Below are 20,310 nucleotides of genomic sequence, written 5' to 3' on the forward strand. Positions count from 1 at the left end.
ACCAATTTAAGTGCTCGTTTTAGTCATATTTGTATGTTTTAACTGGGCTTTTTTCTTTTTTTTTTTAAATCACCCAAGAGATGCTACTGTACTCATACTATTTAGCTAGATCATTCTTGATTTAAAAAAAAAAAATGTTTAATGCAGTTGGAAGTTTGCTAAATGCTATAGTGCAAACACACTGCACTGTGCAAACCACTGTAAACTCTTATGCTTAATCTGAAACCTAATCTCTATGAAAAACACCATACAATGCTCTACTGTAGTTAAATTTATTACAAATGAGTAAGCCTTTCCACTCACTTGTAAATCTGTTATATTGTACTTGTATAATTTTCACATTTTGAAGCATTAAATTGTTTTTATGAACATAATTTCTCACGTGTTTTAACAGAAATTGATTTACACATTTTACATTGTAAAATACTGTACAGCAGGAGTCACCAACATGGGACATTGTGATTTCCAAGGAATGCTGCTGAAGTGATCATTTGAAAATGTAAATACTTGCAGAAATTTGTAATAGAAATAATGTTGCATGGTGATAGTTGTCTTTTTCCTAACTTGTTAAATCACTGTTGACATCATCAGTGTCTTCACGCGGATGAATATCATTAAAACTTAATAACATTTAATTTGAGGTCATTTGAGTAAATTTGTCATTTCAGAAATTTGCATCTCAGTTTGAAATAAGTGACCCCTGCTATGCAGTACAGTACTTGAAAAATAAAACACGAAGCCAAATATCGCGAGACTTGATCATTTGCACTCTGCCATTTCAGCCTGATGAGTATCGATGATTGATATGACGACGAACGTTCATTTGGGATGTGAACATTAATTCATTCAAGGTAGAATGTAATAAATATGACGTCTGTATGTGAAAAACGAGTACTGTAGTTCAATTAACAGTAAAGCAGCGAGGCTATCAGATCAACTGTAAAACTTTAACATTGTATATGTCATTTTCACATATTTAAACTATTTTATTTAGGTGATTTCTTACATGTATTCCGACTACAATGGATTAAAATTTTTATGTACAGTAGTAAAAAAAAAAAAAAAAAAGAAAAGTGAAACCACATATCGCGAGATTGGAGAGAGCAACTTTTCGATCCTTTAAAGGTGAAATGATGAAAAGAAAAATACCGTAGTGATAATTGCTTTCATTATGTATTTATTTTCCAACGAGATTTTTTTTCAAACCACTCTAATGTAGAAAAAATACATTTACAAGTAGCTAAATTTCCGATGCGAATATGTGTGGCTGAGTTTGTCGCGTGACGTCAGATGCATGACTGTTTTGAATAGGAGGAGGCTGGCTAACGAGCTAGCTGTCGGGATTACACTTCGGCGCAGAGCAAGGCGAATTTGGTAACTATACTAATATTTTATGGCATCCTCACAGGCTTTATATCACTGTAGTGCTAAGCGGGTCAACATTCCATGAAATAATCTCAAAATGTATCTGTAAATTGATGCTAACAACGCTAGGTATGTACGAGTGCTAACGTGGGAAACTCGCTAAGCTAATGCTAATGGTAAATTGCCTTATATAGTGAAATGACCGACTGTTGTTGTTTTTTTTTTGTATGATTAAATGTCACACTTTAGGCGAGCAATAGCAAGTTATTTTATTTAAGACGACGCCACTGGTAACATTTTGCCGAAACCATTTTTTTATGTGCTAACAGTGGGTGGGTTTTATCTGGAGTTTTTTTTTTTTTTTTTTTTAAATAAGCGGATCCGGTTGACGACAACTTAATGATGAACGCTGACACTTCCGGAGCGGACTTCCCCATGTACGGGTGATGGCAACGCGTCTGCAGTCATATGACAGTAACTCCAGTGACCCCGAAAACTGCGAACGGAAAGCGGCAAGCCGACCTCGCAAACTGTGTAAGCATTCGAGGTGAGCGAGCCGGAGTAATCAAAGAATCATTATGATTCATTAGCGAAGAAGCAAACGACGACGATATGAGATCGTAAGTACAACAATGTGATTTGATTGTACCCCAGTAACATCTGTAATTTACGGTATTACAATCTGACTGATGTGTATGGCATTTTATCCCTGCAAGTCGTCAGCTAGATGTTTTTTAAAAGAATCATTTGTAATTTAAGAAGAGGGGCAACATTAAAGACACATTAAACATGTTTGTAATGTATTAGGTTTTTAATTCAGTCGTAGGGGTTGTATTTTGCCGTGTTGTGGAAATGGATCCCATTCCACTGATATTTGGTGTTTCAAATCATTTGCTTACCTTATGCTGTTCATATATAATCCAACTAAAGGTACATTTGTTTGGACAGATAGAATGGTGACAACAAAATGGCTCATAAGAGTTTAATTCAAGTGCTGATATCTAGCCATTTCCCAGGCATTATTGGACATAACATCTGGATGAGGAAGATGGAGTTGCACTTCGTGCCGGTGCCCTCATTCCTTGCTGCCAGTCCCGTGCACCCCTTTCCGCTGGTATAAATATTTGAAGACTAGCGACGATCGGAAAAGCTGAACCAGTGTATTTTTGTACTCTAGGACCTGCACGGACGACTGAAGACTGTCGTTTTTTTGATCGGACATTTCGCTGCTCCATAGCTTGATAGTTCGCCGACGGTAGCAGACGGGCGAGTCGGCAGTCTTCTGTAAATTGGCAGATTGGAAGACGAGATGCCCAACACAAGGGATTGAGAACTCGTCAACTTCAAGTTTTAAATCAAAACATTGATGGGGAGTTGTAAAGTTAACTAATCAGTTCAACCCCTAGTGTATACTTGATATTTAATTAAATTTCCTAAATATAATATTGTTTGGCGACCAGCCCAATATGTACGGTACCTCGTGTACAGTATCTCACCCGGTGAGCTGATCACCCATGACTCTAGCGAGTATAAGCGTGATAGAAAATGGATGGATGTTCAAATTGCTCTCAGTAGACATATACGTTCCTATTTCGCTGTACGTTCCATTTGCGGTTCTAGTTATTGCAGTTTTCCTCTGCTATCACTGATGACTGCTACCCTACTGTGATGATGTCATAAAAAAAGCAAAGTAAAAGCAAAACGGCTTATCTTTTAAATAGTGAGTTGGTGTGTAACACAATTTGCTGACATCTCACGTGACGTCACGTTTCGAACTCATTTCTTTTTTTTTTTAACATGAGGCTATTTTTCCATGAGGAAGTCTTGGTTGAACTCCAAATTGTACAACTTTTGGGGCGTTCCACTAAAATGCAGTCCTTCATTTTAGTTGGGTAGGTCTGTAAAGTAGTTTGGATCGCTAGAGCTTTGCTTATCTAATTGTTTAATTGTTTGCTTATCTAAACGTGGCCTGACTGCATTCTTGTGTGTATTAATCATACTTGATTTGCAACTGCACCAAAACACTTCCAGTCCAGGTTTTTGCATTCTCTTTAGTAAACAGTGTTTCACATGGTGTGCAAACCAGATGAATACAAACTGAGAGCCCTCCTACTGTGGTCGTAGCCGGTCTCCCACAATGAAATGAAATGTCCTGTAGTTAACTCATACGGACATTGACTCATCTTTTGTGTTGAAGCGCAGCAGTCAAGCTCGCGCATCTCGAGTGGAGGCCCAACAGAGGAAGATGAGCCTGCATGGTGCCAGCGGGGGCTGCGACCGCTCATGTGACCGCCGCCGCTCCAGCGATCCCTCCAGGGATTCCTCGCATGAGAGAGAGGGGCAGCTCACACCCTGCATTCGCAACCTCACCTCGCCCACCCGCCAACACAACAGTGGTGAGTATGAAGGGAAAGAAGAGAAGGGCATCCCACGGTGAGGTGGTGGGGGGGTAGAGTTAGTGGGGGGTCATGGTCCACAGCTCTCGGCGGCTTGTTCAGAGAACAGCTGACTGCCTTTATCAATTTCCTGCTCACATTGATCTGATGATTAGATTGGAGCTGCCCGCGCAGCACAATCACGGGGCCCTGCCGTCATGTATGCGTTATTGGGCATAATAATCTGGCGATGAAGCCGCCATTGATGCGATGATGCGCGGTTTATAGGAGGGGTTTTGCACTGTGTTTAGCCACGCTAGTGAGCTAGCTACAGCCACAGGAATGTCCGAGCTGCTTGCGCAATGTAATCACAAAAGACGAGACAGTTCCTAAAAATAAACTAGCTTTCAGATTCATACATACAAAACGGCGGCGAGATTATGTCAGAGCTAATCTCTTAATTCGCGGATCCAATCAATGAGGTCATTGATCAATCAGCGAATTAAGACATTATAGCCGTTTGCAGAATTTGCATTACATGATCGATCAGTTTGGTGTAAAGTCTAATCTCTTCATGGCTGACATGAGTCTTAGCTGGAAAGTATAAATCAGGCTGGTTAAGTGGTATCGGTGTCATAGTATTAGAGCATTTTTATGACTCTTGAGTACAAGTGCCAACCTAAATATGGGCACAGATACTGGTATCGACATCCCTTAAAGTTGCGCCCCAATTTCGTCATATTGGCATTAAACGTTGCCAATAAGGACTTTCTATTCTATAAAGTCAATCTGATTGGATGCTGGATAAGTGCATCGAGGCCATGCCATGACATCATTGATGCATCAGCGCTTTTGCATCAATGACCTCGTGTTTGAACATCTTTTGTAAAAGAAGTCCTCGCAGTGCCAGGCCTGGCCAACCCGCGGCTCCCGAGCCGCTCTTGCATTCACGCCGCGCTCTGCTGCCTGTTGCCAGGCAACCTGGAAAAAACGGGAAGGATTACACGGGAAGCCCGAAAGCACCCGGAACGGACTACACAATTTCCCACAGAAATGTAAAAATGTGTTCCACTTAAGTGACTTGACGAGCATCCCGCATAACGAATGCGCCGATGAAACGGATTATGTTCATTAAGTGAGCTACCAGAGGTACGTACGTCTCACACACATGCGTGTTGACGCAAATGACTTGAGGCGAAGGTATTGCTGCAAGTGGCAACAACTGACTATAAACCAGATTTGATAAGGATTGTTGAGGGCGAGGATTGCCAGAAGTCCTACAAAGAAACATGCATGGTAAGAGAAATAATGCTTTTGTAAAATATTATATTTTTGTTGGTACATGTGAACTGAACGTTGAACTGAGAGTTTGTGAGACAGTGCACGCAGTGTTCATTGTTAAAAATGACTGGCCTGTGGTCTTACTTCTGTGGATGTCAATTTTTGTCATTATCATGTTGATGTGTGACATTTACAGTCAATCTGGCAGAGCGGAGGTCTCTGTGTGTAAGAGAGAGTGAGTGGAAGGGGTGAGAGCAGTTTATGTGTTCCCATGTTTTTGATGTAGCTCTTTGCAGTAACACAGTTAAAAGTGTGACTGACTGGTTGGCCACCCCTACCTTACACAGTAGTAGTTAGTCATTTCCTCTTCGGTCAGCATTTTCATTCATCTGGAATTTAAGGAATTGCAATATTTTTTTTTATTTATTTATTATTTTTTTTAACTTCCTCTCTACTGGTTATTGTGGCATTTATGGGTACATATTTTGTCATAGTAGACCAAAAAAAAGACTTCTGTATTGAAATGCTATCAGAATCAAGACGAGCGGACCTGTTAAGATCAATACAGGTAGCAGAAAATACTGTGAGTACTAAAATGTCATAGCATACGTTGACAAAAACTGCCCATATGTTCCTTGTTTTTCCGTGTGTATGTAGAGCGCGACCGTGATGGCGGGCCGTCGTCGAGGCCCGGCAGCCCTCGGCCACAGAGGGTTTCTCCCAGTGGCTCCAGCAGCAGCGGCGGCGTGGTGAGCAGCCGCAACAGCAGCTTGTCCAGCACCGAGGGAACCTTCAAAAGTTTGGGAGTGGGAGAAATGGTGTTTGTGTACGAGAATCCCAAGGAGGGCGCGGCCGGTGCCACCGTTTGCAACCGGAACATCCGCACGTCTGAGAGAGTTACGCTGATAGTTGACAACACACGCTTCGTGGTCGACCCCTCCATCTTCACTGCGCAGCCCAATACCATGCTGGGCAGGTACAGTACAAGCGCACTCATTGATGACCAGTGTCATTACTCACAGGTCTTGATGTAACCAAAGCTGCTTTCTTTCAGAATGTTTGGATCGGGACGAGAGCACAATTTTACACGGCCCAATGAGAAGGGAGAGTTCGAGGTGGCCGAAGGAATCAGCTCAACGGTTTTCCGAGCAATTCTGGTCAGTACATTTGTCCATTCGTAACGTCCTAGTGCCATGTGATCATCAGTTGTGCTCTGGGAAATTAATCCAATTTAATTGATCCAAAAAATTATGATACAAATACTGTATCTTTGTTCATCTACCTATGCCAGTGACATATAGTGACACAGGCAGAACAATTAAATTCCCTTCCACTAGATGGCAGAAGATACTAGTGTAGCCACCTTTTCTTGACATTTATTTGGTGGTGTGCCGCAAGACTTCTTCTAATGTAAAATATGGACTCCGCTCAATAAAGATTGGGAAACATTACTGGTTCTCAACTTGTTCTGGTTCTCACTGCACTGGTTCTCAACTGTCACCTTCAGAATTGGATTTTTCCATTGCCGCGACCACTTTTATAAAAAGTTAAAGAGCAGTGTCACAGAGGGCTGGCCGATTTTGGAAAAAGTAACAGTCCTGATTATTTGATTATTGAAATCATGATTAATAAACACGATTATTCATTGATTTCAAAACTTAGTATTTATTTAACTACCAAAACTCCTCTTTAAATATAACTAAATAAAAAAACCGAAAATAAATTAGCAACAACTAAAATAATAATATATTGAAAAACAGAAATAAAAATAAATACAGCCTTGGCTATGAATATTGGCATTGTATTGTCTATTATATGTCTTGAAAAAAAAATACTCTCAGTATTCTGGCATTTTGCAAATACAAATAAAGTTGGTAATCCTAAATTTTAGTCTGATTTCATGTCAGACAGTGCGAGGGAAAACGGGTTTGTGCCTTTTTATACAAAGCCATGACTGTATCTGCTGTTCCTCGGCTTCTTGGGGGCAGTGGGGTGCGATGCATGCATGGAGCGGCATATTACAGTAAGCTAAAAAAAAAAAAAAAAAAAGAGTAGAAGAAAGTCGCAATAAAACTATTATTAAACTCATTTTTTACAGATTAGGACGAATATATGCCTGTGAGTATTTTTATGTTGTCTGTCTGTATGTGTTACTACAGTGTTTGTGTGTAAATATTCGTTATTTGAAGGTAAATACCTCTTGTGAGCTAATGCTAATGTTAGCTAGCCCGTCAATAGGGTTTTCCATTGACTGATGGCAAGCTGGCGATTTCTAAAATGATGTGTCATGTATTTGAATATTTAATGTTGTTCTTTTTGTTGTGCGTTTAGTTTTACAGTAAAGTCCAACTGGGGTGTCAATAAACAGCTTAAAGCACGCTCAGGGAAGGCAGAAGGAACTTGCAAACACAACCCGTGCCGCTGCATATTAATCGTTTTTCTTCCATTATAACGTTATTTATGATCGTTTGAAGCCAATATCACAATCACAATCACAGAAGTTTTGATTAATTGCCCAGCCCTAGTGTCACAGGAAAAATGGGATCAGCCCCTGAGCCCCTTCCTGTTTGCATTGGTGATGGATAGGCAGACAGATGAGGTTAGCCTGGAATCCGCGATGTTCGCAGATGACATTTTGCAGTGGAAGCAGGGAGCAGGTGGAGGAACAGTTGGAAAGGTTGAGGTGGCAGAAATGAAGATGTTGAGGTTCTCTCTAGGGGAGACCAGGTTGGATAGGATTAGAAATGAGCTCATCAGAGCGACGGCCGAGGTTTGATGGTTCGGACATTTACAGAGGAGAGTCAGTATATTGGTAGGCGGGTGATGAGGATGGAGTCGCCAGGCAAGAGAGCTCGAGGAAGACCAAAGAGGGGTTTGATAGATGTCGTGAGGGAAGACATGAGGGCAGTTGGTGTTCGAGAGGGGACGATGCAGGAGATAGGATGACGCGCTGTGGCGACCCCTCACGGGACTAGCCGAAAGGAAAAGAAGAAGTAATACTATATCAGAGAGAGAGAGAGAGACAAGAAGGCTGGAGCAACGTGACCATGTTTGTCTTCACACGAGAGCACATTTCATTTGATGTTATAATTAATACAATAGAATACATACATTTTACAAGTGCAAAGGAATAGAAAATGTAATGTTCATAAAAAGCCTTTCAAAACAGTATGTAGATCATATTTTTAAACGTTTCGGTGTATGTTGTTAAGAAACTGAGAATGAGCATGACAACTGCATGTACAAAAATGAATACTGTAGAGGAAAACGAGAAGATAATATTGATAATATTGATTGTGTATTAATCCTTGCTGATGTGGATCCATGCTCGAGCAGAATTGACCTGATGTTACACTTTACACTGACTTGACCGCGTGTTTTGTGTCTAATTAACAGGATTACTACAAAACGGGGCTAATCCGTTGTCCTGATGGAATCTCCATTCCTGAATTGCGGGAGGCGTGTGACTATCTATGCATCTCTTTTGACTGCAGCACCATCAAATGCAGAGACCTCAGTGAGTGATATTTATTTTATTTTATTTTATTTTTTTCCCCACTGAAAAAATAAGACGAGGGGATATTCTGTCTTTGTACGTACATACACAAAAATCAGGATCGCATTTTTTTGGGCTCAGAAATACATGACCAAGATTTACTTGGTCTACTCCAACTATTTGTACACAAACAAACAAAAAGTCAATTTCCCATGATATGTCCCCTTTAGTCCACCTCCTGGTATGACCAGTAGTCTTGGCTTTTTTTAATTATTTTTTTTAAGGCGCCCTGATGCACGAGCTGTCCAACGACGGCGCCCGGCGACAGTTCGAGTTCTACCTGGAAGAAATGGTTCTACCTCTGATGGTGGCGAGTGCCCAGAGCGGCGAGCGTGAGTGCCACATCGTGGTCCTCACCGATGACGACGTGGTCGACTGGGATGAAGAGTACCCGCCACAGATGGGAGAGGAGTACTCCCAAAGTGAGTGTGCTGCATGCCGATGAAACCCAAAACTACATCGAAATTGAAACTAACCTAAGTCTTGTTGCAGTCATCTACAGCACAAAACTGTACAGATTCTTCAAGTATATCGAGAACAGAGATGTTGCCAAGTCCGTTTTAAAGGAGAGGGGATTAAAGAAAATAAGACTAGGCATTGAAGGTAAGACTTGCAGTACAATATTTTGAATAAACAGATTTACCGTTTACATTATCATCACCTTGGTATGGTTTCTATTTTGATATTTCTAATTTGATATGAAGAAGTTTAGTGGAACCTGGTTTCGGGCCAAATGACACAAAAATTGTGCACGCTGAAATAGTGATGATCTTTTCTCGAGTTACTTATTGTAATTCCTCATGTGTAATGCAATAATGCGCAGCCTTACAACTATGTATGGGATTAGTGGACTAACTGAGCTAAAAAGGCATTTTAACAACTACAGTGCCAGGAAAGAGTATTGGCCCCCTTCTCAAATTCTTATATTTTTGCATAGTTTCCCCAGTTTAAGATCATCAAACAAAATATCAGACAAATATTTTACCCAAGTGAATTTAAAATGCTGTTTTTAAATTATTTTATTTATTAAGGAAAGAAAATTCAGTTACCTGGCCCTATGTGGAAGAAGAAATTCCCCGCCTAGTTAAATCATGATTAATTGTGGCTAATCACAATTTTTGGTTAATCTGTTATCTCCACACGTGTTAGATCAAGAAATCTCTTAAACACAATTTGTCCCGACAAAATCAAGATGGAAAAAGGCTGCAACAAAATGAAATGATCCAAAGAAGTTCCAGAACAGCCGAGAAATAAAGTAATAAACATCTATCTGTCTGGAAAGGGTCACAAAAGCCATTTCTAAAGTTTTAAGATTCCAGCAAACCATAAGGAAGAGCCATTATCCTAACATGGAGAAAACATAGAACAGTGGTGACCCTTCCCAGGAGCGGCCGGCCTACAAAGATTACACCAAGAGAACAGCAGTTGACTCAAGCAGGAGGCCACAAAACTTCTAAAGAACTGCAGGCCTCCCTTGCCTCAGTTAAGGTTAGTGTTCATGACACAACAATAAGGAAGAGACTGGGCAAAAATGGCATCCATGGAGGAATTCCAAGGCAAAAACCACTGCTGACCAAAAAGAACATAAAGGCTCATATTACATGTGCAAAAAAAGACATTTGAATGATTCCCAAGACTTTTGGGAGAATATTATATTTACTGACGAGATGAAAGTTGAGCTTTTTGAAGGTGTGTGTGTGTCTCATTACATCTGGCGTAAATGTAGCACAACATTTCAGAAAAAAGAACATCATACCAACAGTCCATATGGTGGTGGTCATGTGATGGTCCTGGGCTGCTTTTCCTCTTCTGGACCTGGACAACTTGCTGTGATTGATGGAACCATGAATTCTGCTCTTTATCAGAAAATCCTGAAGGAGAATGTTCAGCCATCAGTTTGTGACCTCAGGTTGTAGCGCACTTGGGTTCCGGAGCAGGATAATGATCTAAAACACACCAGCAAGTCAACTTCTGAACGGATTAAGAAAACAAAATAATTGTTTTGGAATGGCCTCGTCATAGTCCAGACTTGAATCCGATTGAAATGCAGTGGCATGACCTTAAAAACCCTCCATTTTTGCTGAATGCAAACAATTGTGCGAGGAAGAGTGGGGGGAAAACATCTCCACAGAGATGTGAAAGACCCATTGCCAGTTATAGAAAATGCTTCGTTTCTGTTGTCGCTGCTGAGGATGCCCCAACCAGTTATTAGGTTCAGGGGGGCATTTCTTTTTAACACAGGGCCACAGGTAACTTTGGATTGTTTTTTTTTTTCTTTAATAAATGAAATCACGATGTAAAAACTGCATTTTACATTCACTTGGGTTATATTTGTCTGATATTTACATTTGTTTGAAGCTCTTAAATATTAAAGTGGAGAAACTGCAAAAAATATAAGAATTTGAGAAGGGGGCCATTACTTATTCACAGCGCTAGGCACGCTGGGGAATTCTCTCATAGCGAGCTGCCATGATTTAACAATGACATGATGATATCAATATGACAGCACTGTGTTCTATTGAGAGGTATTGATAATATTTTAGTCATTGAGAAGAGTCATCTGATGCAGTCCGTACCAATCAACTGAAGTCAACACGTGACCGTACGTTGGTTTCAGGTTACCCCACATACAAGGAGAAGGTGAAGAAGCGTCCCGGAGGTCGTCCGGAGGTCATCTACAACTACGTCCAGAGGCCCTTTATCCGCATGTCGTGGGAGAAAGAGGAGGGCAAGAGCCGCCACGTGGACTTCCAGTGCGTCAAATCCAAATCCATCACCAACCTGGCGGCGGCGGCGGCCGACATCCCCCAAGACCAGCTGGTGGTCCTGCACCCGGGCCCCCAGGTGGATGAGCTGGACATCCTGCCCAACCTCCCGCCCGGAGCCAACTCCTACAGCAACAACTACAGCAACGAGCCCGACCCCGAGGGACCGCCGCCCGCCGTGTGAGGACCCGTCGGACTCCTCGGGACACCCGCTCCTGTCCCTTTTGTCCGCCTCCCAGCATGCTGCAGCATGGAGCGCACCATAAGGGGGCCCCATAACCATATTGCCTTGACACCTCTTTCGCAGCCTTAGAGAGCCAAGAACCTGGTGGACAGCTTTGAGTTTCTTTTAGTGTTTTTTATTTTATTTTTTTTTACTTGACCAAAGCAATTTATTTTTGTGTTTGCAATATATTCAACAAATACTTATTATTATTATTATTATTTACAATGTTGTACCCTCATTTGTTGGGTTTGACTGAGCACTCTTGTGGTATCAATATTTCCTTTCCCCAATCATTTTGTTTGGTTTTGACATGTTCCCGGGTGGCCTAATGAATACAGTGTGCGTTTTACAGAGACGACTTGGTCATAAGAGGGCAGGGGGGGGGGGGGGGGGGGGGGGGGGGGGGGAATCATCACTCGTCACCTGACCTCCACGTGTTAACAGTGTAACTGGATGTGTTCTGTCTTTGGCTGGATGTGATATGTGATGTGACGCTCCTACCGCAGACTAAACATTAAAGCAGAGCACACAGGCTGGCACGCTCTCAATCTTTTAGTGCAAAGCTTGAAACTGTTGTAAAAAAAAATGTTCAAGTGGTTCAATAAAGAAAAGAAAAAGCAACATTTTTTTGGTTTGTGTGATTATCAACTCCATTGATGTATTTTTTTTGTTTTATATTTCACCTTTGGTTATCCAAGTAAGGCAGTTGGGAACAGATTCACAGTGCATGAGGTCCAACAATGGAAACCTGTTGGAGTTTTATTTCATATCGTTGATATGGTGGAGCAAATAAAGAATAGTTAAAATGGTGGTACAAACAAGAAATTTACTCTTTAAATCCTTCTTTTAAAAAATAAAAATAAAAAATGAATTCCACAACAAAATACAAAATTTATAGATGATGATTCGTTACAACTCATTACATCTCAAAATGGGTTGATGTGTCATAGCTTTGAAACTGTTGGTGTTTTTCATATATAAATGTATTAAAGTTGAATATAAATATGGCTATTTTGGTATCAAGATGCCTGTAGCTAATTATAGTTCTTGAGATACAGCATATAGTGAGTCACGCATTAGTTCCCTATTACTGGACCATACTAGTAGCACCAAAATGCCCACTAGTAGTTTTGCCTGACTTGTGGCTGTCCTGTGTGCTAAAATGTCATACTAGTAGTGGAAAAAAAAAAAAACCCATTACTAGTTTGACCAGCCATTCTACTAGTACGCCCCAGTTCTGCTAAACCGCTCAACTGTCTTATTGTGAAGACAATGAGCCAACTAGTGCATGGACCCTAAGCAGGATATCGAATAAAAACTGAAACGGCTTTCCATAATGTTAAATAAACCAGAAGTAGTTTGATTGTTATAGTCACAAAAGTTCTGCATTTTTTTTAAATTCCCCCAATACTTGTTGGATTCCAAAAACATATTTGCCTTAATAAAAACACACATGAAAGTTGATTGCATGTCTGAAACATTTTCTCATCAGGGGAAATTCACCTGGCATGATATGACCACAAGGGGGCGCTTTAGGTCAGCATGTGGCTCTGGTGTTTTGGTCAACTATTACATTTTTTGGGTCATTTGTTGTCATGCTCGGGCTAAACACAGAAGTGTTGTACGTTGTGCCCCAAACTTAATACAGGGCACTAGAGGAGGTGATCCAGGATCGCCATGGCAACAGCAAAAAAAAAAAAAAAAAAAAGAAGTTGTGGTTATTTGGTGCAACTTTATGTTCCATACATCGATTTTCTATAGCTTGTGTCCTCATTAAGGTTGCAGGTAGGCTGGAATGTGAATAGAATGTGAAGATCTTTCACCGTTTTTGCCACAAGTTCCTCCTCAGCAAGCTGCAGTAATATTAGACGTCTTCGCAGAGGATACAGACTATATGCCTGTCAGTATGATTATATTGTTTGTCTAGATGTTTAGCTCCACCGTTTGTGTTCAAGTATCTGTTGCTTAAAGGGTTATAACACCGCAACACCGATGCTAGTTTTGTTAGCCAGTCTATGGTGATTTGGATGGTTTGTTAGCATTAATCTAAACGGACTCGCCTAAAGTAAAGCGCTCTGGCTGCTTAAAAGATGCATGTAATCCAGTTAGTCTTATATTTAGACAGTAAACGTCAAAGGTTTTTATTATAGGGTCTCAGGTGACTTTGGGCAAGAGGCAAGATGTCGACAACTGCAAATAAATGGTGCTTGCGCAAAGCCGCAACTGGATCATTTCATTTTGTACGGGTTCCTTGACCCTCGACTTTCTCAAATCATCTTTCCCTATTGAAATGAATGGAAACGCCATGAATCCGTTCCAGCCCTACAAAAAAAAAAAAACACAAACTTTTTTTTTTTAAATAAGAAAAATAGCACTGTACAGATACAGTATTTATGTCATCAAATCTAATGCAAAGAATTAAACGGTTTGCGCATCGTGATTTTATGCTTCAGTGCCGATTGATATTGTGCTCCATCTGGTGTGTGCACCTTGGCCACCAGGGGGGAGCATTATGCAGACACACACTGTGGTGCAAATGATTATGCAAATTATATTTTTCGCAGATATTCCTACATACACGATGCAAATGACAGCAAGCATAAATGTGACTTCATCTTCATTTTTCTTTTTTAAAAAAAGACGTGGTTCTAAATTATTACACACAACAGAGTTGTAAAACATTTTATTTGGTTGGAAGTAACTTCAAATTGAGAGTTGTGTTCGGTGCGAGTTACTTTGGTGTGTGAGTTTTGTCGCTGTTAAAATACATTTAAAATAACACAAAAGGCAATGACAAAGTGTGCCTCCATTGAGGCATATTGCAACTTCTCCCACTTTGTCTACGTGCAAGGGTTCGATCGGCTCCGACAAGAGCAGCACTCCAGATTCCTGAATGTGCTTGAAGTGGCCTCAAACGTCTTGGGACTCTTCATGTAATCAGAACTTGACATTCGTGCGATTCCTTTCAGTCTTGTGGGAAAAAGCCAGCACACACACACACACACACACACGCACACAAAAGGCCTGGAATGTTCTCATTTTCTCCCTTTTCTTTCCATTTGTTTGCATTTTTTACACTCTACACTTTAAGGTCAACTTGCTTGATGCTCCTCGGGACTGACAATGACTTTCAGGTGAGAAGTGAGACAGACGACGGTAACGCAGTACTTCTCGCTTTGAGATGACGCCATCCTTCTGTGTGTGTGCGCGCGTGTGCTCTCCCGCGAAGGAAATCACACGGGTGACATCTATGAGGAGCAGAAAAGACCGCCCTCCAAAAAAATTTTTGTTGGTGTTTGTGTCTGTGTTTTTTGGTGTGTGTTTAATTTTTTTTGTGTATGATTTTTGGTTTGTGTGAGTTTTTTTTCCTGTGAGTCAATTTCTTTGGTGTGGTGAGCTTTTGAGGTGTTTTTTTTTTTTTTTTTTTTGGTGTGCGTGGGAAGTTTTTGGTACCTAAGAGTTTTTTCATTTGCTTTTGGTGAGTATGAGTTTTTATGTGAATGAGAGTTTTTTGTTATGTGTGAGAGATTTTTGGTGATATGTGAGAGTTTTTTTGGTGAGTGTATTTTGGTTCATTTTTTCTTTTTTTTCTTTTTGGTGTGCGTGGGAAGTTTTTGTACCTGAGTTTTTTCATTTGCTTTTGGTGAGTATGAGTTTTTATGTGAATGAGAGTTTTTTGTTACGTGTGAGAGATTTTTGGTGACATGTGAGAGTTTTTTTGGTGAGTGTATTTTGGTTCATGTTTTTTTTTTTTTCCTGTGTAGCCAACTATGAGGCCTTTAAGATCTGCAGTAATCTTTTTTCCTTCTCAGTCGAAGGATGACCGTGTTAAGATTACGAGTCAAGTAGATTGCAGAGTGTGCGTCTCTGTTTTGTCTCGGTTGCGGTCAAAGACGAGCGTCACGTTACAACCCACCCCAAATGTTTTGTCTGAACCAGTCCAATGCTTGTAAAAGGTCGACCGACAGTATGTCTAAAAAAGTGACATCCGTATTCACCCGACCTGAGGGTGCAAAAAACAAGAAAGAAATCAGGTTTTATCTAGTTTTAAAAATACATTTCGGTAGAGTATTAATGTTGTTAACGAAGCAGTTTTGTTGAATTGTAAATAGTTTTTCACAGTTGTGAAAAAATACAGTGTCACGATCTTGAAGTTTGGTGATTTAAACCCAGAAACTGGTCCGGTTCTACAGCTAGACTCAGAGACATGGTCCAAGTCTAGAGTCAAAGACATCCAGTTCAGTTGTAGAGTAATAAACTTGGTCCAGACTGGTCTAGTTCTAGAGTTAGACAAAGGGACCAGACTATTTCACTTCTGGAATCAGAGACACGGGCCAGACTGAGCCAGTTCCAGAGTCAGGGAGATGGTCCAGACTGGTCCACTTTCTAAGCCATGGTCCAAATCTAGAATCATGGCCATAATACAGAGTGGTTTAGTCCTAGAGTCAGAGACCGAGTCCAGACTTGTCTAGTTCTAGAGTCCAGACGTGTTTCAGACCGGTGGAGTTCTAGAGTAAGAAACATGGTCCTGATTGGTCCAGGTCTAGAGTCAGAGACTCAGGACAGGGTGGCTAAGAAACATGGTCCAGATTGGTCTAGTTCCAGAGTTAGATATATTGACCAGACTGGTTCACTTCTAGAGTCAGAGACATGTCAGATACTGTACATGGTCCTGATAGGTCTAATTCTGGAGTCAGAGACAAGGTCCAAAGTGGCCCAGGTCTAGAGTCCTAGATATTTCCAAACAGGTCCAGTTTTAGAATCATAGACATGGCCAAGACTCATGTAGTTCTAAAGTCAGACACAAGGGCCAAAATGGTTCAGTTCTACAGTAGGAAATGTGGTCCGGTCTGGTTATCGTTCTACAGTCAGGCACATGGACCGAGGTGGCTCGGTTGTAGAGTCCTGACTGGTTCAATACCACAGTCGGAGACATTGTCCAAAGTGGTCCAGGTCTAGAGTCAGAGACATTACCTAAGTAGATCCAGTTTTAGTGTCCGAGATATGGCTCAGACTGGTCTGGTTCTCAAGTCAGAGACAAGGGCCAGACTGATCCAGTTCTAGAGTAAGAGACGTGGTTTAGACAGTCTTCAGTAAAGAAAATAAAAATAAAAAATAAAAAATGTGGTCCTGACTGGTGTAGCTCTAGTGTCTGAAACCTGGACCACTTCTAGAGTCAGGGTGGCTCAGTTCTGGGGTCAGAGAGATGGGCCAGGTAGAGATGTGGTCCAGGCAGGTCCAGTTCTATACCAGAGACTGGCACACAGTGATACTCTCAGACTCCTGGCTGTGCAGGGAGCTTAAACCCGTGTCTGAGTCGTCGTCGTTGCCTCTGTGCCATTTGGACAAACCCCTGGCTTGCTCCACCCACTCGCTCCTCCTCCTCCCCCCCCCGGCGTCCCCCGCCCCGTCGTCGGAACCCAACGAGTTGATTTTCTCCAGCAAATCCCTCATCTCCTCCTCTCGGCTGCCGCAAATCTGCCGGCTCAGCTCCAAATCGCCCCTAATAGCCTCCAAATCCGAGCGGAGGCGCAGGCCCGCGCACGACGTCGCGCCCAGCAATCTCCTCAGCCTCTCCTCCAAAAACATCTGCTCTCCTCCTGGGACCAACGATGACGAGGGCTGCTCCTCTTCTCTCCTCCTCTGCGTCCGCCGCCGCTTGAGCTCCTCCTCCATCTGCGCGCTCGACATGCCCGCGAGCGCCTCCTGACACTGAAAACCAGCGCGCAAGGGTTACTACTTCTTCCATCAATCCATTCATCTTCTATATCACTAATACGCACTTCTGGCAAACCAGTTTTTGCTAGAGAATAGCGAACAATTCTCCCCCCCCCCCCCCCCCCCCCCAAAAAAAAGTTGTTTATTGCCACTCTCATTTGAAGTTTACTGTCCAGCGAAGCATCAAACAAAAACAATTGTGTCTTGAAAGCAACCGCATAACTTTAGCTTGAAGGCTGCTAGGTTAATGCTAACGCATAATAGGAAACACCATAGACGGGCTAACAAATAGCATCAGTGTCGCGGTGTACGAACGGATATTTGAACACCAGTGATGGAGCAACACACGTAGACAGATAATATAACAATACGCACGGGGCATATGTTGTTTATCCTCTGCGAAGAACGACTAACGTTGTTTGCGGCTGACTTGGGTTGTTAGCTTGTGGCTATATCCTTATGTGTGTATTATACTGCCGCTAGGTGGCCAAGGTGCGCAAAAAAAAAAAAAATAATTTAGGGTTTGAACTAGTGCACTTGAAGTGTTTTTACCAGGCCATCAGACGGGCGGAGGAAGCCTTGCAAAGGGCAAGCCTCTGCCGCGGCCTCCTCCTCCATTAAGTAAGAGTCCTGCACGTAATCGAGGCCGCGGCCTCGGGTCCGGTCCAAATGCACTTTGGCCTCGCGCCTTTCAATCTCAGCATCCAGCTGCTGAATCCTGAGAGCCTGCAGACGGATGGTGCGCTCCTGGGAGACCACAAGGCGCGCCAAAGTCTGCAAGTCGTCCGCGCGTTTGTTCTGGCTCTTCTCCAACTTTCTGAAGGCTCTGCTGACGACCCGACTCCGCTGGTCGAGCGGGACCTCCGTCAAGGAAGAGCCCGGAGCGCATTTGCACACGAGGGTCGCTTTGGCGAGCAGCACCACGCGCGCCTCCGCGCTCCGAGGAGACGCCGCGCCGCCGCCGCCGTTGCGGCCCACCAGCGCGAACCTCACCCGGTCCCGCTCGTCTCCCCACGCCACCCAAAGACGCCAAATCCTGGTCCGGTCGGGCAGAATCCTCCGGTGGCCCCTCCACGTCTCCGCGATGCAGTAGCGCTGATGCTCGGGGTCGTCGAGGTCCTCGAGGAGCGCTTTGACCACATCGGCGCAGGTCGTGCGTTTGGACAAGCCCAGGACGAGCTTCTCCTCGGCGCACACCCACACCGCGATCCTCCCCTCCGCGGAATCCATAATTATGAATATTGTTTTCTTCTTCGGACTCACTCTGTGCGTTCGGTCCAATCGGTCGTCAATTGAAAGAAGCGCAGCAGAGTTGCTGACGGGGCGCAAAAAGCGGGAGCAACTTGAGTGAGCGCGGTCACGTGCCCGCCGCCAGACCAATTAACCCAAGGGAACGTGGGACAGACCTGATGACGTCACACGCAGTCCGGATGTGTTGTGGCGCGACTCAAAGTTTACCGAGCACTTTCGTTCTTCGGTTGAAAGTCTTTGGACTCATTATATACTCACTGGTCCATCGACAGCGGGTATCAAAAGTCTACACACCCCTGTACGAATGCCAGGTTCTTGTCATATATATATATATATAATGAGACCCAGCGTGAATGTGACCTTTAACCCCTACAACTCAAGTGAATTTAAAAAAAATAATAATAATTTTTAAAAAAAAGCACTGTGAGAGTGTAAGTCAAAATAAACAACTGATTTGTGTGCACACTCTCTTGTGACTTGGGACGTGAATGAGTCCAGAATTAACCAATCATAGTCAAGTTTATGGTAAACCGGAGTCAGCACACACCTGCCACCATTTAAGGGGTCTCTGATTAAGCCCTAATAAAGTTCAGCTGTTCTACATTTAAAGTAGGCTTTTTATATCCACTGTACTGTAGAAGTCTGCTCTGTCCTCACTAGCAAGACAAATTTGGCATACTAGTAGGACAACTACATGTCACTAGTGAGGCAAAACTGTGCACTACTTGACATGCGCGCTACCAGTGACGTGCTAGATTTTGACTAGTAGTACAAGTCACGCTAGTATCCTTCACTGTCAGTTTGCTGTTCCTTTGCAGTTCTGTGTTTGCGCCAAAAATACATTTTGGAGTTATGGCTAAAAAGTTCAACCTTTGTTTCACCGGACCTCATTTTTCCACACGCGTTTGAAATATTTCAAGGTTGTTTTTGTGGAATGTAGCTGGGTTTGGATGTTTTTTTTTTTTTTTTTTTGCCACTCTATCCCATAGTCTAGACATAACAGTGATGTGAAAAAAGTATTGGCTCCCTTCTCAAATTTTTACATTTTTGCATACTTTCCTCACCTTAAGATCATCGAACAAATGCAAATATCAGACAAAGATTACCCAAGTAAACATAAAATGCGGATATTATTCATTCAGGGGAAAAAAAGCTATTCTACCTGGGCTGGTGTGAAAAAGTAATGCCCCCCCCCCCCTTTGTTAATTAAATGATGAATTCATTGTGGCTAATCACAATTTTTGGTTCATTTTCATTGACCACACCCAAAGCCGCATTACATCCAGACCTGTTCACATAATCGAACCTGTTTGACAAAATGAAGTCCGGCCAAAAGATCTCAAATAGCTGAAACAAAATGCCACGATCCAAAGAAATTCAAGAACAAAGAAAACAAAATGAGGGAAAACATGGGAACGGTGTTGAACCTTCCCTGGACGGTGTGCAAACTTGTGCAAACATGTTACCTTGGTTGTTTATTTGTTCTTCCCTGCTCAAAAATACTTCATTTTTTTCTGTAATTGTGTTGTACAAGTTACATTAACGGTGGAAAAAAAGTTATGAAAAGACGTTTTCTTTGACATCACAAAAATATGGCGGGGGTGTTTAGACTTTTTATATCCACTGCATGCTTTTTATGACATTCAGCCAACAGAATAAAATCAGATTATTCTGTTGATGGTGGTGTGCCGTGAGATTTTTCTGATGCAGAATATGTGTTTTCGCTCAATTAATCTAATTTCCCTCGTGGGATGAATAAAGTAAACGTATTGT

At 42.3% G+C, this 20,310-nt stretch overlaps 2 protein-coding genes across 7 annotated transcripts; one reads left to right on the plus strand and one right to left on the minus strand.

Annotated features, from left to right (window-relative positions):
- Positions 1-1,175: 1,175 nt before the first annotated feature.
- btbd10b (BTB (POZ) domain containing 10b) lies at positions 1,176-12,191 on the plus strand. Of its 6 annotated transcripts, none has more exons than XM_061753743.1 (9): positions 1,214-1,374; positions 1,742-1,912; positions 3,568-3,761; positions 5,679-5,997; positions 6,076-6,178; positions 8,418-8,538; positions 8,802-8,999; positions 9,070-9,180; positions 11,195-12,191. In XM_061753743.1, exons 2-9 carry the CDS (start codon positions 1,812-1,814, stop codon positions 11,524-11,526), a joined length of 1,479 nt encoding a protein of 492 aa, XP_061609727.1. In that variant the 5' UTR covers positions 1,214-1,374; positions 1,742-1,811; the 3' UTR covers positions 11,527-12,191. The 6 variants fall into 6 exon arrangements, with proteins under 6 accessions (XP_061609737.1, XP_061609727.1, XP_061609746.1 ...); XM_061753762.1 differs by having other exon boundaries at positions 1,742-1,899; positions 3,563-3,761; XM_061753753.1 differs by lacking the exon at positions 1,742-1,912 and having other exon boundaries at positions 1,176-1,374.
- A 1,632-nt stretch (positions 12,192-13,823) lies between these two features.
- rassf10b (Ras association domain family member 10b) lies at positions 13,824-19,256 on the minus strand. Its single transcript, XM_061753801.1, has 2 exons — positions 17,839-19,256; positions 13,824-17,280 (listed from the first exon to the last, which is right to left on the minus strand). The coding sequence occupies exons 1-2, from the start codon at positions 18,514-18,516 to the stop codon at positions 16,813-16,815; spliced, it is 1,146 nt and encodes a 381-aa protein (XP_061609785.1). The 5' UTR covers positions 18,517-19,256; the 3' UTR covers positions 13,824-16,812.
- Between the last annotated feature and the right edge of the window lie 1,054 nt (positions 19,257-20,310).

Source organism: Phyllopteryx taeniolatus, chromosome 2 (genome assembly GCF_024500385.1).
Source record: "Phyllopteryx taeniolatus isolate TA_2022b chromosome 2, UOR_Ptae_1.2, whole genome shotgun sequence".
In the NCBI taxonomy this organism is placed as follows: Eukaryota; Metazoa; Chordata; class Actinopteri; order Syngnathiformes; family Syngnathidae; genus Phyllopteryx; species Phyllopteryx taeniolatus.